Source organism: Trichomycterus rosablanca, chromosome 22, assembly GCF_030014385.1.
Source record: "Trichomycterus rosablanca isolate fTriRos1 chromosome 22, fTriRos1.hap1, whole genome shotgun sequence".
NCBI classification, from domain to species: domain Eukaryota; kingdom Metazoa; phylum Chordata; class Actinopteri; order Siluriformes; family Trichomycteridae; genus Trichomycterus; species Trichomycterus rosablanca.
Window position 1 is genome coordinate 183,824 of NC_086009.1, and position 13,677 is coordinate 197,500.

A 13,677-nucleotide genomic window follows, 5' to 3' on the forward strand; every position below is an offset into this window, starting at 1 on the left:
TATATTTGTTATTATATTTATTATTATATGTATTATTAATATTATTATTATTATTATATTTATTGTTTTTATTATTATTATTATATTTATTATTATTATTATATTTATCATTATAATTATTATTATTATTATTATTATTTCTTCATGTTTAAAATTGCGGGAAACGTGTTGTGATGTCACAGTTTAGTTTAGTCATTTCCTCAACCTCGTCCAGGCATTTGACAGCCGCCGGTGACTGAGGGAGGGAGGGCTGTTTGGGACGGGGTATATAACCTTCTCTCTGCTGTAACAGCGCCTCCTGCTGTCTGGTTGAGGTGTAGCAGAAGAATACAGCAGTAGTAGTGCGTTCCTCCGTATGTACTGAGAGCGGCTGAGTCACGTGTCGGAGGAGGCGTGTGTGAGGTGTCGGGCAACCACTAGAGGTCACCAGAGTGCACGGGGGAACTGAGCATATCCAAACTGAGACTATTTAGGTGTCTTCCATCTGCACCAGTTCCATTCATGCACCAGTTCCATTCATGCACCAGTTCCACTGGACTGACATTAGGTAGTGTTGTTGGGTTTACAGAAAAAGAGGATTTAAAAAAAAAAAAAAAAAAATTTTAAACCAAGAATAACGTGATCAAATGAGAAAAAGAAAACAGCGTGAGGGAGAGAAAAGTAAAATAAAGAAAATAATAAAAGTGTACAATTTAATTACATTTATTAATTTATTTAAATCAGGAAACTGGAGAAATGACATTCTGTGCTGTAATTTAACTTTATATTTATTATAAATTAATTATGATTTATAAATTATTCATTAATTACCAAATGAAAGTGAAACTGGATTATTCTGGACTCATGATGAGAAGCAGTTCGATGGAAAAGTTGTTCTTGCTTGAAATAGTTCAGGGTAAAAGAGAAAGAGGACGGCCAGCAACAAAATAGATGGATATAATTAGTGTCCTCAGCATTAAAGCATCCCCAAGCATTAAAAAGTCTCATTAATGGGAACGCTGATGGAACACAGGGGGGAACACAGGGGGGGAACACGCCCCCGTCCTGACTTCTTTGGAGTCTGTTACAGCATCAAATTGAAACTGAACGTGTTTCTATTAAGAGTGAAACATTATAAATCTTTTCTTTTCTACGTTTATCAGTTAAATAAAGATTCAGTAGAATGAAACACGTCACATGTTCTGAGTGTTCCGCCGGTTCTGGAACGCGGCCCGTATGGATATCCTATAGAATCGGGTGTTGAACTCTCTCACTTGCGGTCCAGTTTGCTGGCCATCAGTTTTTTGATGTCGATGGGTCCAGCGGCGGCGGCGGCTTTAGCTTTCTCCTCCTGTTCCTGTTGCCACGTGATGATGGGGTGAATCCCCGGCTTACGGTTCCGGGCGTTCTGCTCCAGCTGAGAGTCACTGCAGGACCAGAACCAGAACGTTTCATCATCACATCCAAACATCTGTAACATCTGCAACACTGGGAAAAAGTGTGGCGTGAGACTCACGTGAAGTTGTGAGCTGCAGGTGAGAGAGCTTTATTCTGAACGTCCTTATAAACCGGAGACTTCAGGTACCGATAGAACGTGTCCTGCAAACATCAGATAACTTATTATTAATTATTTCATGAATTATTCAGTAATAAAGTCATTAAATAAAAAAACATTAATTCATTTGAGTTTAATCTATCATCTGATTCAGTGATTAATAGATTATTTATTGATGATTTATTGATCTATAGGTGATTGATTATAAATCTAAAATAATTTCTGACTTTTTTCATGAGCATGAAGATGTGAGTCTGTGCAGCATCCAGGACGTTACGGTGCGGATGTTCTAATCCCTTCAGAGTCAAACCCATCGTCCGGCCGTCTATATTAATCCAGCGAGGAGCACCGGGGGCAAGAAACGTCCTACACACACACACACACACACACACACACACAGAAATACACACACATATATAAACACACATGATCTGACCCAGCAGAGTCTCAGACCATCACACACACCCTCCAGCACGTGTGCAGTCACTGCCGCTTCTTTTCACCCACCAGAGGGAGGGAAATACAGAAACCTGTAACACGTACAGAGCGTCACACCCTGCTGCTTGTGGAGCATCCACCAGTCCTGTAGGTTCCTCAACCAGCCAGCAGAGGTCACAATCACACACAACAACAGGAACCCGTCACTCACTTGAAAGTGGTCTCGGCTTTCTCAGACATGGATGCTGCCGCGCCCCACTTCATCTCCTCTGCTGCCTCCCAAAACGCCAGATTCTCTCCTGCAACAGCACAAAGCATCATCAGATCTGATCTAGTGATGATGATGATGAAGATCTACAGTGATGATGATGATGATGAAGATCTACAGTGATGATGATGATGATGATGATGATGATGATGATGTGGTTCGTACCGCTGAACTCTTTCTTCAGGAAGACTTTGAAGTCGGCTCGGCCGCGAGGATCACTCAGTAACTCAAAGAAGCTGAAGGACCAACGTTCAACTCTCATCTTAGTGGGTATTTCAACACTGCACACACACACACACACACACTTTTATATCCTGAACATATCAGAAGTGTGTGTTTCCTCTCTGAGGTCTGACGGTGTGGTAATGGACTCACTTCCTCATGTTCAGGTCCCAGTAGGTGCTGTCGTTAGTTTGCCAGGGGTTGCTGGGTAAGCAGGGGTTGAGGAAGGGGTCGTGGTTCCGATACGTCGTCATGTACTTCACCAGGCTGCATCATTCCAAATAAAATAAATAAAATATATAAACTCATCATCTCAGGTCCAGGAGTGCTAAAGAGCTGCTGCTATTAACCACACACACACCACAGGTTCAGAAGTATCAGGACGCCTGAACCAGAGCTCGTTACCATTATACTGAATGGAGTGATGAGCATCAGCGCTCTTATATAAACGTTTCGGTGATGTGTGAGGTACTTACGCCCCGAGAGACACGGAGGATTTTAGTTTGGGTCTCATGATCGACTGCTGGATAAAAATGATCTAAAATATAAACACAGACAATTAGGAGGAATTAAAATGGGTACAAACCCCCCGAAAATCCTCAACATCAAACAGATTCTACTTACCATTCTCCTGTAGTGATCAACCGTCTTCTTCTACATCTCACACACACACACACACACACAAACACACACACACACACACACACACAAACACACACACACACACACACACACACACACACAAACACACACACACACACAAACACACAAATAAATAATAAACAACAGGTCACTACAGGGGTGCACTTATTTATTCCAAACTTCTCTAAATATACACTGTTATACACACTGTAATACACACACACACACACTGTACACACACACTGTAATACACACACACACACTGTACACACACACTGTACACACACACTGTACACACACTGTTATACACACTGTACCACTATAATACACACTGTACACACACACACACACACACACACTGTAACACACACTCTGTATGTCCAAATGTATGTGGACACTTGACAATAAGCATTAATACAGCTCCTCCTTTTTGTGACTATAACAGCCTCAACTTCTAAAACTTTATGTAAATGATATGAACTTTAATTATATAAGTGGTGTCCACGGAATTTTGGCCATATTGTTTGTATAAGGGGGTGTAAACATGGTGCAGGTTTAATCTTAAACATGTCGTGGAGATCAGAGAGGAAACGGCCTGAAAAATAAAAAAGAAAGAAAAGATATTAGGAGCACAGGGCACAAATCCCAACAAACAGTCCGAAATCTTGTTAAAGCTCTCACACGGGTGGAGAAAAAACTTCCTAAAGGAGCTTCAGAGAAGGAGAATCAGGATTAGCTCCTGTTTCTGATATTTTGTCCCCCGTCCCTTTATGAAGTCGTGCATAATCTACCAGACCTGCTGCTGTGGGGTGTCAGGATCACGTGGTGCACAGGTAATATGAGGACGAGGATGCAGACATCCTAGAGGAGGAGCTATCAGGGTGTGGGAACTATTTTAGGATAAACGGTGTGTTAATGCTCCTCACCTTTCACCTCCTCAGTGTTGGGATTAATCAGACGATCTAACCCCTGATCCAGAGCGCTGTGAGTCCGGGGCTGAGAAACAAACAACAATCAACTCAACACGACACGAATCAGAATCCAGACCCCGACTGATCAGGAGCTTTGGACTAAATCACACCTCAATAGTAGTTTAATCTGTTAACGATGGGTGGTTCCCATAGCAACAGCACATTCACAGGGACTTATAAACTGGAGCTTTTATTTGATTAAATACAGACGAATAATAATGAGATAGAGATAGACTTTTGATCAGACTTTTGATCAGACTTTTGATCAGACTTTTGATCAGATTTTTTTATCAGACTTTTGATCAGACTTTTGATCAGACTTTTGATCAGATTTTTTTATCAGACTTTTGATTAGATTTTTGATCAGACTTTTGAGAGCATCAGAAAGCAGCAGTAAATCTGATGGAGGAAGATGATCATCACTGAGCGAGTGTACGAGACGTCCAGAACAGATAAGGAGCTCCTGAACCAGATTAAGTTTCTGTAAGTTCCGTTATTTTGGGCGTGATGAGGACCCACATGACCACATGTTACTGTATGACAGGACTCTGGAAGGATCTGTTCAGCCAACCATCACAAAGGCATGAGGATTTTGGCTGATTATTCTTGTTCTGAGTTTGAGCAGTGAATTCTCTCTGCCAGTATAAACACTTACATACATACACACTGTGCTGCTGCTCTGTGATTGGCTGGATGGATGTTTGATCATGTGACCGTACATACCGGGGGTCGGTGGAGGATCCAGTACGCTCTCTCCTGACAGTCGAACACGACTCGATCTGCTTTAGTCCTCTCCCTCCCAACCCTGCAGCCAAAAAACCACCAACACCGACCGTGAGCTGTTAGATCCAGTCTTTATACTGGGAGGAAACCAGTACTGAAACACCTCCAGTACAGATCACCACTTCACACCCACACATTAATAATCATAATAATAACTAATTTATTAATAATAATAATAATAATAATAGTAATAATAATAATTAATTTAATAATAATAATAATAGTAATAATAAATGTATTATTATTATTATTAATAATAATAGTAATAATAATAATAATAGTAATAATAAATGTATTATTATTAATAATAATAATAATAATAATAGTAATAATAATAATAATAGTAATAATAATAATAGTAATAATAATAATAATAATAGTAATAATAATAATAATAATAATAAAAAGTAATAATAATAAAAAGTAATAATAATAATAATGTACCTGTACTGCTCTGTGGCCTGCATGAGGATGAAGTCCCACTTGTAGTTGAGGTATTTGTGGAGTTTGTCGTAGTGTTCCTGTTTATCAGAGATACGCTGAAGGTTCTCAGTTCTCATACAAAACACACGACACCATAAAGACAAGAAACACAGAATCACCTGCTCATACTCGTCCAGGGTTCCTTTCTTCCGCATTCTCCTCTTCACCAGGTAAATGGCTTCAGAGTCATAAAACACACCACAGTTCTTATTAACATGTAACTCAGAACATACGGTGGAGTATCAGTAACGGTACCAGCAGCATGGGGAGAGTGTGTGCACCCTATGGTGCTGACCATGATTCTATAATACAGGATATTAACATGCTGTACATACGGCTAAAATAAGAGAGGTTGAGGTGTGTGGAGGAAGATGATCACCACTGAGCGAGTGTACGAGACGGCCAGAACAGAAAAGAAGCCACAGAACCAAACTAAGATCCAGAAGTTCTGTTACGTTAGACGTGATGAGGCGTTATTCATATTTTATTATAATGAACACTGATTCCTGTTTCTGATATTTTGTCCATCACTGGTATTTTTTAGTAAAATATAAGAATATAAACGTACCGTAATCCACGTCTTCAGCCCTGCGTTTCTGCACCGGCCAGAAATACGGTGTCTGTCAACAGAACACGAAGCTTTGTCATTCCTGCAATCAGCAAATCTTCTACAGAGTCGTGTAACTTCTCTGTGCCCATATAAACAGGGCTGCTTTAACAGGTCTGTAATTCAGGAACCTAAAACCTGCCATAAATTACAATCTGCTGGTACACAGATGTGACTGTCCACAGTCGAGCGAGCTTTACACTGCTCATCCTCCAAATTCAGCACCCTAAATCCTGACTGCTACTGCTGTGTGAAGCTCGATTGACTGTGGACAGTGTCTGTATGTCTGTTCCAGGTTACATCTGACATTCCGAACATGTCCCATTAATTCCAGCAGCTTCTAACTGTTTCCTGCAGTCGGACTCACCCTATTTACACAGACAGCAGTCCATATATTTTTGAAAAAAAAAAAAAAGAATTTTCCTCCCAATTTAGTCATATCCAATTCCCCCATGCTGACCAAGTGGAGCCACAGACTATCACGTGTCCTCTCTGTCTTGCGTGCAGTTGCCACCCGCTTCTCTTCACCTGCCAGCAGGGGGAGCAGCAGCAGCAATAAAGAACCCAGACGACCCCAAAGAGCGGCCGATTGTGCCTGCTGGGTGTCCGGCCGGACGATAGCTCTTACAGCTGAGACTGTAATTTGAGAGCTAGCGCATTAGGATGTAAATGTAATGGTAAACACTGGTGACTGTCGGTGACCTGGAAGCGGTAGAGACTGGCGTTGGGTTTGAGGACGAGATGTTTATGGTCCTGCAGTGGGAAGATGAAGCCGAATGCCACCAGCATGGTACCGAGCGCCCGCGCCTCTGTAATAAACACCACCGAGTGATTAACGCTCAGCTGGTAGCACTCAACCGTTGCTAATAACAACAACAATCAACCAAATTACCTTCATTATCCAGCTTCATGTGATTAGCGATCCACTCAGCGATGTCCTGCCCTGTAACACACACACACACACACACAGACACACCTCACTGTGGTTCAGTGGAGTCCTGTGAGTGGTACAGTGTTCCTGTAGAGGTGTGTTCCTGAGGGTGATACGGGTGTCTGATGACCTAAATCAGCCCCGCACGGTGGGGTTCGATCTTACCGCTCATGACGTGTGGAATGGAGGTCACGCTCAGCTTCTGCTCCGATGTTCTCACTCCAGAATTGGGGTTCTGCATCTCCACCACCAGAGCCTCCACCTGAGGGGCGACACGAGTGAACCGAGCTCCTGAGATGCTCTCACTATTTTATTATTTCAGAATCATCATCAAACAAAAAATCTCCTCATACTGCTGCTGCACGTCCACATATTTATGATTCTCCTCATCATCGCTCATGCTGAGATTCACATCGATGATCTGAAGGTCTGAACCTGATTCAGAGGCAGTGATCAGGTGAATAAGTATTTGCACCCTGGTGCCCCGTTCCTGTGGTGTCAGTATTCTGAGATGAAGGACGTACTGGAATGATTCGGATATTTTTGGGAGGATTTTTTGTGGTGGTTTGACGTGACCTTCAGTCTGATCCTGATCCTGAGCTCCTGATCCACACTAATGAGATTAGAGACCAGATTTAAACTCCAGATTTCATTTAATCTCCGTCCACCGTTAGAAACACCAGCTCACGTTTATTTATATTTACAGCTTTTTATTTAAAGTGACTTACAGTACTGTTACAGTATACAGTCTGAGCTACTGAGGGTTAAGGGCCTCGCTCAAGGGCCCAACAGTAGCAACCTGCAGTGGTGGGGCTTGAACCAGCCACCTTTCAATTACTAGTCCAGTACCTGCCCAGTTTATTCTCTATAAAATAACTCAAAATAACTATTTATTACAATAATTAGTGCTTATAATTTATTATAGTCTGATTAAATGTAAACACAGTAGAAATTTTACAGTGATGATTTTGTTTGATGTGAGCTTCAGTTCTATCAGATTATATTAATAATTAATAATTAACTGTTTTCTAGGAGAATTTATTCTAGAAAATAAAATATTGTTTGAAGAAAATGATTTTTTACATGTTTATTAGTTTCTGTTGTGTTTGATAATTATTGTTAAAGAAGAAAGATTAATAAAAATAATTGTTCTTGTTTTATTTATGTTAAAGTCTTTATATAGGAAGTGTTTCGGGTTGGATTGTGGAATCTCATGATTTTTAATAAAGATTATTTAATGATCAGGACTAAAACTACTGTGTACAAACAAACAAACAAACAATAAATAAATAAAAAGCTTTGTATTTATGTCTGATTATTAATACTATAGTGATGAGAATGATGTAAGAGGAGACTGATGAAGCTGTGAAGTGTGGTGGTGGTGGTACCTTGCTGAGGCAGAAGATTCGGGGTGGAAAGTGCTGCCCGTGATCCCCCGATAATCTGATCGTCATTCCTGCAGCAGCGAAGTCAAACCTCCACAGATCAGGACTGAACCCGCACAGGAGAAGCTGTGAGTGAGAGCTGCACTCTGTACGATCCCCTCCGGCTGCACTGAGGGGATTAACCTGTCCACCAATCAGAGCTCAGACTATAAATGCCCTCCTGATGCCCACATGGTGCCACCTCTTACACCCCCAGTTCCCATCAAAATCACTAACCTGCTCATTATGGTTCTGATATTAATTAACTTCAGCTTTATTTCATCATCTGAATGTTTCAGTATGAGCTAGCGTGGTTCATTCATTCACTTCTTCAGTTAACACTCCAGCATGATCAGGACCGTGGTGGGAGCAGTGCCTCCCACAATTACCAGGTGTATTAGAATAATGAACTCTGTATCACACATTTACCCACTCACTCACTGACTCACTCATATAGACTCACTGATTCATTCATACTGATTCACCAATACAACTCACTGATTTATTCACCAATTCACTCATACCGACTCAGTGATTCACTCAAACCGACTCCCCGATACAACTCACTAATTCTTTCACTGAATCACTTAAAAAACTGATTCAGTCACTGAATTATTTATACCGACTCTCTCATAAAGTCTCAGTGAATCATTCACTAATACAACTCACTGATTCATTTACTGACTCACTCATACAGACTCACTCACCAATACAACTGATTCATTCACAGACTTACTGACTCCCTCCTACAGACTCACTGATTCATTTACTGACTCACTCCTACAGACTCACTGATTCACCCCCACAGATTCTAAATGACATGAGCTGTATTTGAGTTGGTTTAGTTTCGCTCTGTGAGATTTTCTGATTCTGTCAAAAACTTTACAATAAAAATGTTTATTAATGACGTTTATTTATGAATAACAGAATTTAAGTGATGGGGGGGGGGGCTGAAGCTTTGATTGGTTGGTTTGTTTCTGAATGTTAATAAAATCTGAACCATTACACACAAAATAAGACAAGATGTGAGAAAATGAAAGATAACATTTATTTAGGAACATGTAATCAGTTTAGGGATGGACCAGAGCGCTGTAGTGTTATGAGAAATGCTAGCCAATCAGAGAGTAGCATTTCTCACAGCATCATAAATTATTTAATACAGATTTTTATACAGTTAAAATAAAATTAATTATTTGGCCATTCCGGAGAGCCAGCCTAGTTTAAAGAGGGAGGGGCCAGCCGGTTCTTCCTCCTGATTGGCTAACTGTCTGAAGCGGTTTCCTGGTTGGAAGGTGTTCTCTGCGACTGGATTGGATGAAGGAGCCGCCTGAAAACCAACAAGAGAAAAGAATAAAAAATAAATTCATATTTAATCACTCAAACAGTCACACAATCACACCTACGGTACCAATGCCAAGCCACCTTCTGCACGTGTTCTAGAGCAGCAGCAGCTCAGTGGTTAAAGTACTGGACCAGTAATTAGAGGGTTGCTGGTTCAGGCACCATCACTAACATACCTACTGCACGTAGCTTTAAATAAAAGCATCAGCTAAATGCTATAAATGTAAATAAAAGCATCACAGCAGCTTCAGAGTAAGAGAGTGCAGGTGCTAGACCCGCCTGCCTGCAGTCATGCAAATCAGCTTCTCACACACACACACACACACACACACACACACACAACACTGCAAACAGAAAGCACACATGATCAGAACATCACCGGGACGCCGGCGGCTCCTCGCTCAAGCACACCGGACCACCAGACTGAAAACGTAAACCAACAAGCTGCTCATTAAAAGTGAAAACAAGGACTCCTGTCCTGCATCAGTGGGTGTAGGTTCCTGTAACAGACGATCAGAACTCACCAGAACTCCAGATGATGATGAAGATGAAGATGATTTGGTTTTTCGGGAACTGGTCATGCTGAGCGGCAGCAGCCCGAACCTGCAGCACATCAACACAGAACGTTCATCAGTGCTGTTCATGTGATCAGTGGTGCTGCTGGAGCTCTGATGTAGGGACAGAGGGTTCGAACCCCATCATCAATAACAAGCACCTCTGGAACAGGTTCTGAGGTTCTGGAGAGGTTCTGGAACGTGTCTGGACGTGTGTGTGTGTGGAGGAAGCGTACCTGATCTGACTGCTGGACAGTGGTAGGATGTTGTAGGGTTCCTGTGAGCTCACACTGCTGCTCCTGGAGCTGAAGTTCTTCTCCACGCCCGTCAGGAGCCCCAGCAGCACCTGGAACCCAGATCACACACACACACACACACACAGACACACACACACACACACACACACACACACACACACACACACAGACACACACACACAGACACACACACACACACACACACACACACACACACACACAGACACACACACACACACACACACACACACACACACACACACACACCAGCCCGTCTGGTTCATCAGAATCCTGCTGAGCTGTGAAAAACTAATCACACCCTGTCAGAACCTGAACAGAAACAACACAGTGCGCTGGGGTGGCACAGCAGACTAAACCCACCAGTGTCTGCAGTGCTACCGGCCTGACCGGGTGCTCAGACAGACACGGCTTAGATCTGACTGTGTGGGCCATTCTGCTGAATCTGGGTCATCTATGTTTCCAAAACATCAAGTAGAAATGTTTATGAAGATTAACTTTAAAATGCATTCATCGACATTCATTCCTGTTACCTAAACCTTAATTCCTGTAAACCAATAGAATGCGGAGGGTGTGTTGACTCACCGAGGTTCTCTGAGTGAGCCGGTTCAGGTTGGCGTTCAGGTGAGGTGTGAAAACGTCCAGATCAAAGGGATCTACATAGCTCTCCAGATCATCACAGATCCGCTGGATCCTAAAACACAGGGGGGCGGGGTGAGGATTCCTGGGGTTCAGGTGTGTATTATTAAGGGTGGGGAGTGTGTGTGTGTGTGTGTGTGTGTGTGTGTGTGTGTGATGGTACCTGGGTTGCAGGTGCGGGCGTGAGCTCTTCTCCTCTGACCTGGCGCTCAGAGCGGCACTCAGGTACCGAACATCGAACAGCAGCTGCAGTGCTCGGTTCTGAGTGACAGGGGGCGCCGTCTCCTACACACACACAGAAAGCAATGAGGTGAATAAACATGTGAAATAATATAAGAGACCACTGAAGTCGTGTCATATTGTAGTCCACGCCATGTTGTTATGCCCATATTTGGTAACCCGGGTCTAAGACATTTTCGCAAATTGCCTCTCTCGCATCCTGTAGTCATAAAAAATGTTCCAAAGCTGTTAGGTTTTGTTTTATGGAGATTCTTCTGTTTATTATCACTGGATCCTCTGAATTATGAAGTCGTTAAAGAGTCAAAATATGAATATTGCTAAATGTAAGCTAATGCTATTGCGCACTGAATTGACGTCACTAGACCGGAAGCCTCTTCAATTTTTTCTTTTTTTCTTTTATAAGCCTCTTAAATAAGCACACAAAGCAGCACGATTCACCAGGGTAACAGTGCCGTGATATTCACAAGTTGTACTTTATATTTTTAGTAGGTAGCTACATTAAAGTAGAAAGCGAGGACGGTCGGGTGTTACGCCTTTGGTTGTACTCAACAAAAGCGAGCTGCTCGTTCCGTCGATTTGATTGGTGTAGTTCAGTGACGTCTAATTAATGTGCAGTAGCGTTAGCTTTCGTGTAGCATTATTAGTATTACGATCCTTTAAAAACCTCGTAATTCAGAGGATCCAGTGATGTACAGGAGAAAAATGTACACAGGACAAAACGTACAGGGTTCTGAACATGTTTATTTACAGGATGCGTTAGAGCCGATTTTTTGAAAACCCCGTTCATTTTTCCTGTAGGAAATCTGACTTAGACCCGGGTCTCCAAATATGGGCATAACGAGGACTACAGAATGACGCACGACTTCAGTGGTCTATGGGGATGTAGGACGCGCGCAGACTCTCACCCTTTTCTGAGCATGCTCAGTGAGCCCGTCATACTCCACCACCACCTGATCCAGGACCGATCGGAGCAGCTCGGTTAGGGTGACCCTGGGTACGGCGTGACCTCCGACCTTGTTCACCTCCAAACACAGGCGGAAGAGCAGGGACTGAACGTACCACGACGGCTACGGAGGGAAATATACACAGCGTTATAGAACGTCATATCCAGTTCCCAGATGAGAGTCACATCGATCTCTGCTATACTTAGTCTCTGTGCAGCGGCGTCGATCAGCCAGCAGAGGGCGTAACGGCAGCAGTTCTGAGGAGGTAATAACTCTGCCGGAGGGGATTCCTCATCACTGCTGCACTTACGCCCTCTGCTGGCTGATCGACGCCGCTGCACAGAGACCCTCCGACAGAGCCGCGCTCACCTGCACAGGTAAACGTATTTTAGACGTGACCGTATTTCCTGACTCCGCCTCCTCCTGGATTTCCAGCTCGTCCCACTGTGTGGCGGTGACAAGCACCGAACCGGGCGTGTCGGCACGCAGGGAACTCCCGAAACTGCTCACCAGTGCCTAACACACACACACACACTGATTAGTTCTGTCTCTACCACACCGATAGACCTCAGGTGTGATTATTTTGGTTACCTGGGTGACGCCGGCGCTCCAGATCCTGTACGCCTCCGTGCTGCAGGCGAGCAGCTCCTCCTTCAGTCGGCCCCACGCCACCTGGGCGGGGCTGAGCTCCACCCCTTTACCCGCGCCCCCTTTCTGTGGCTTCCTGCTCTGCGTGCGTGGGCTCCCCGCATTCCTGGCCTCGCCCTGGCGTCCCAGAATGCAGCGCTTCAGACTGGGGCAGAGCTCGGGCGCAGACTGGCACAGCCTGGCGAGAAACAGCACCGAGCCTGTGTGACCCGAGGACGCCAGCTCGGCGCGGAAGCCGGCCAGGATGTCCGTAATGCAGGCGTGGCAGCGCTCGCTCAGCGCCGCCTCCACCGCCGCCCCGTCTGTGTGGTGGCTCGAGCTGGGGGCGGGCGCGTCCGGGGGCAGGAAGTGACCCAGGTCCTCCAGCTGGGCTTTGAGTCTGGAGTCGAGGGCGGCGCAGAAGGCCTGGACACGTGGCGTGAGGGCGTGGGTCTTCATGGACAGGCCGCTCTCCGGGCGTGGCCCACGCTGGGACACGCCCACCCAGGCGGCGTCGGCTGGCAGGTCGGACTGAGACTCGCTCCACAGGAACGCCGAAACGTCGCCCTCGAACCTGGAGCCGCGGCTCGCCGTCTCGCCCTCCAGATCCCTCAGTGTGGAGGATAAGAGCTGCTTACAGCTGCTGGAGATTTGATCCATGCCCTCCTGAGTCATCACCTACACACAGAGAGAACTGTGTACAGTCAAGCAAGCTTCACATCCAGTGATACAATGAGTCTGCAGAGTAAAGAAC

The 13,677-nt window shown here is 44.2% G+C and overlaps 2 protein-coding genes across 3 annotated transcripts in view; both read right to left on the reverse strand.

The window, feature by feature from the left end:
• Positions 1 to 1,249: 1,249 nt before the first annotated feature.
• rgs9a (regulator of G protein signaling 9a) lies at positions 1,250 to 8,333 on the reverse strand. Its single transcript, XM_063018478.1, has 17 exons — positions 8,268 to 8,333; positions 7,045 to 7,141; positions 6,841 to 6,891; positions 6,651 to 6,757; positions 5,910 to 5,961; positions 5,461 to 5,519; positions 5,303 to 5,379; positions 4,799 to 4,880; positions 4,038 to 4,100; positions 3,087 to 3,116; positions 2,939 to 3,000; positions 2,616 to 2,729; positions 2,406 to 2,521; positions 2,184 to 2,271; positions 1,762 to 1,900; positions 1,496 to 1,578; positions 1,250 to 1,406 (listed from the first exon to the last, which is right to left on the reverse strand). The coding sequence occupies exons 1-17, from the start codon at positions 8,331 to 8,333 to the stop codon at positions 1,250 to 1,252; spliced, it is 1,443 nt and encodes a 480-aa protein (XP_062874548.1).
• A 994-nt stretch (positions 8,334 to 9,327) lies between these two features.
• cog1 (component of oligomeric golgi complex 1) overlaps positions 9,328 to 13,677 on the reverse strand; it is a 9,172-nt gene continuing 4,822 nt past the window's right edge. For both annotated transcript variants that reach the window (XM_063018783.1, XM_063018782.1), the window contains exons 7-14: positions 12,888 to 13,601; positions 12,666 to 12,812; positions 12,258 to 12,419; positions 11,276 to 11,397; positions 11,059 to 11,167; positions 10,435 to 10,544; positions 10,169 to 10,247; positions 9,328 to 9,630 (exon numbers count right to left, since the gene is read on the reverse strand). In XM_063018783.1, the coding sequence (XP_062874853.1) occupies positions 9,493 to 9,630; positions 10,169 to 10,247; positions 10,435 to 10,544; positions 11,059 to 11,167; positions 11,276 to 11,397; positions 12,258 to 12,419; positions 12,666 to 12,812; positions 12,888 to 13,601 (1,581 nt within the window). In that variant the 3' untranslated portion in view covers positions 9,328 to 9,492. The remainder of the gene's footprint in view (positions 9,631 to 10,168; positions 10,248 to 10,434; positions 10,545 to 11,058; positions 11,168 to 11,275; positions 11,398 to 12,257; positions 12,420 to 12,665; positions 12,813 to 12,887; positions 13,602 to 13,677) is intronic.

Excerpts from the sequence above, each read along its gene's own strand:
- rgs9a (XM_063018478.1), bottom strand. The coding sequence starts at position 8,333 with ATGACGATCAGATTATCGGGGGATCACGGGCAGCACTTTCCACCCCGA. Across the intron at positions 5,962-6,650 it reads CCAGTCTCTACCGCTTCCAG|ACACCGTATTTCTGGCCGGT; the intron begins GTCACCGACAGT and ends TTCTGTTGACAG. Across the intron at positions 3,001-3,086 it reads TTGATCACTACAGGAGAATG|ATCATTTTTATCCAGCAGTC; the intron begins GTAAGTAGAATC and ends TTTATATTTTAG.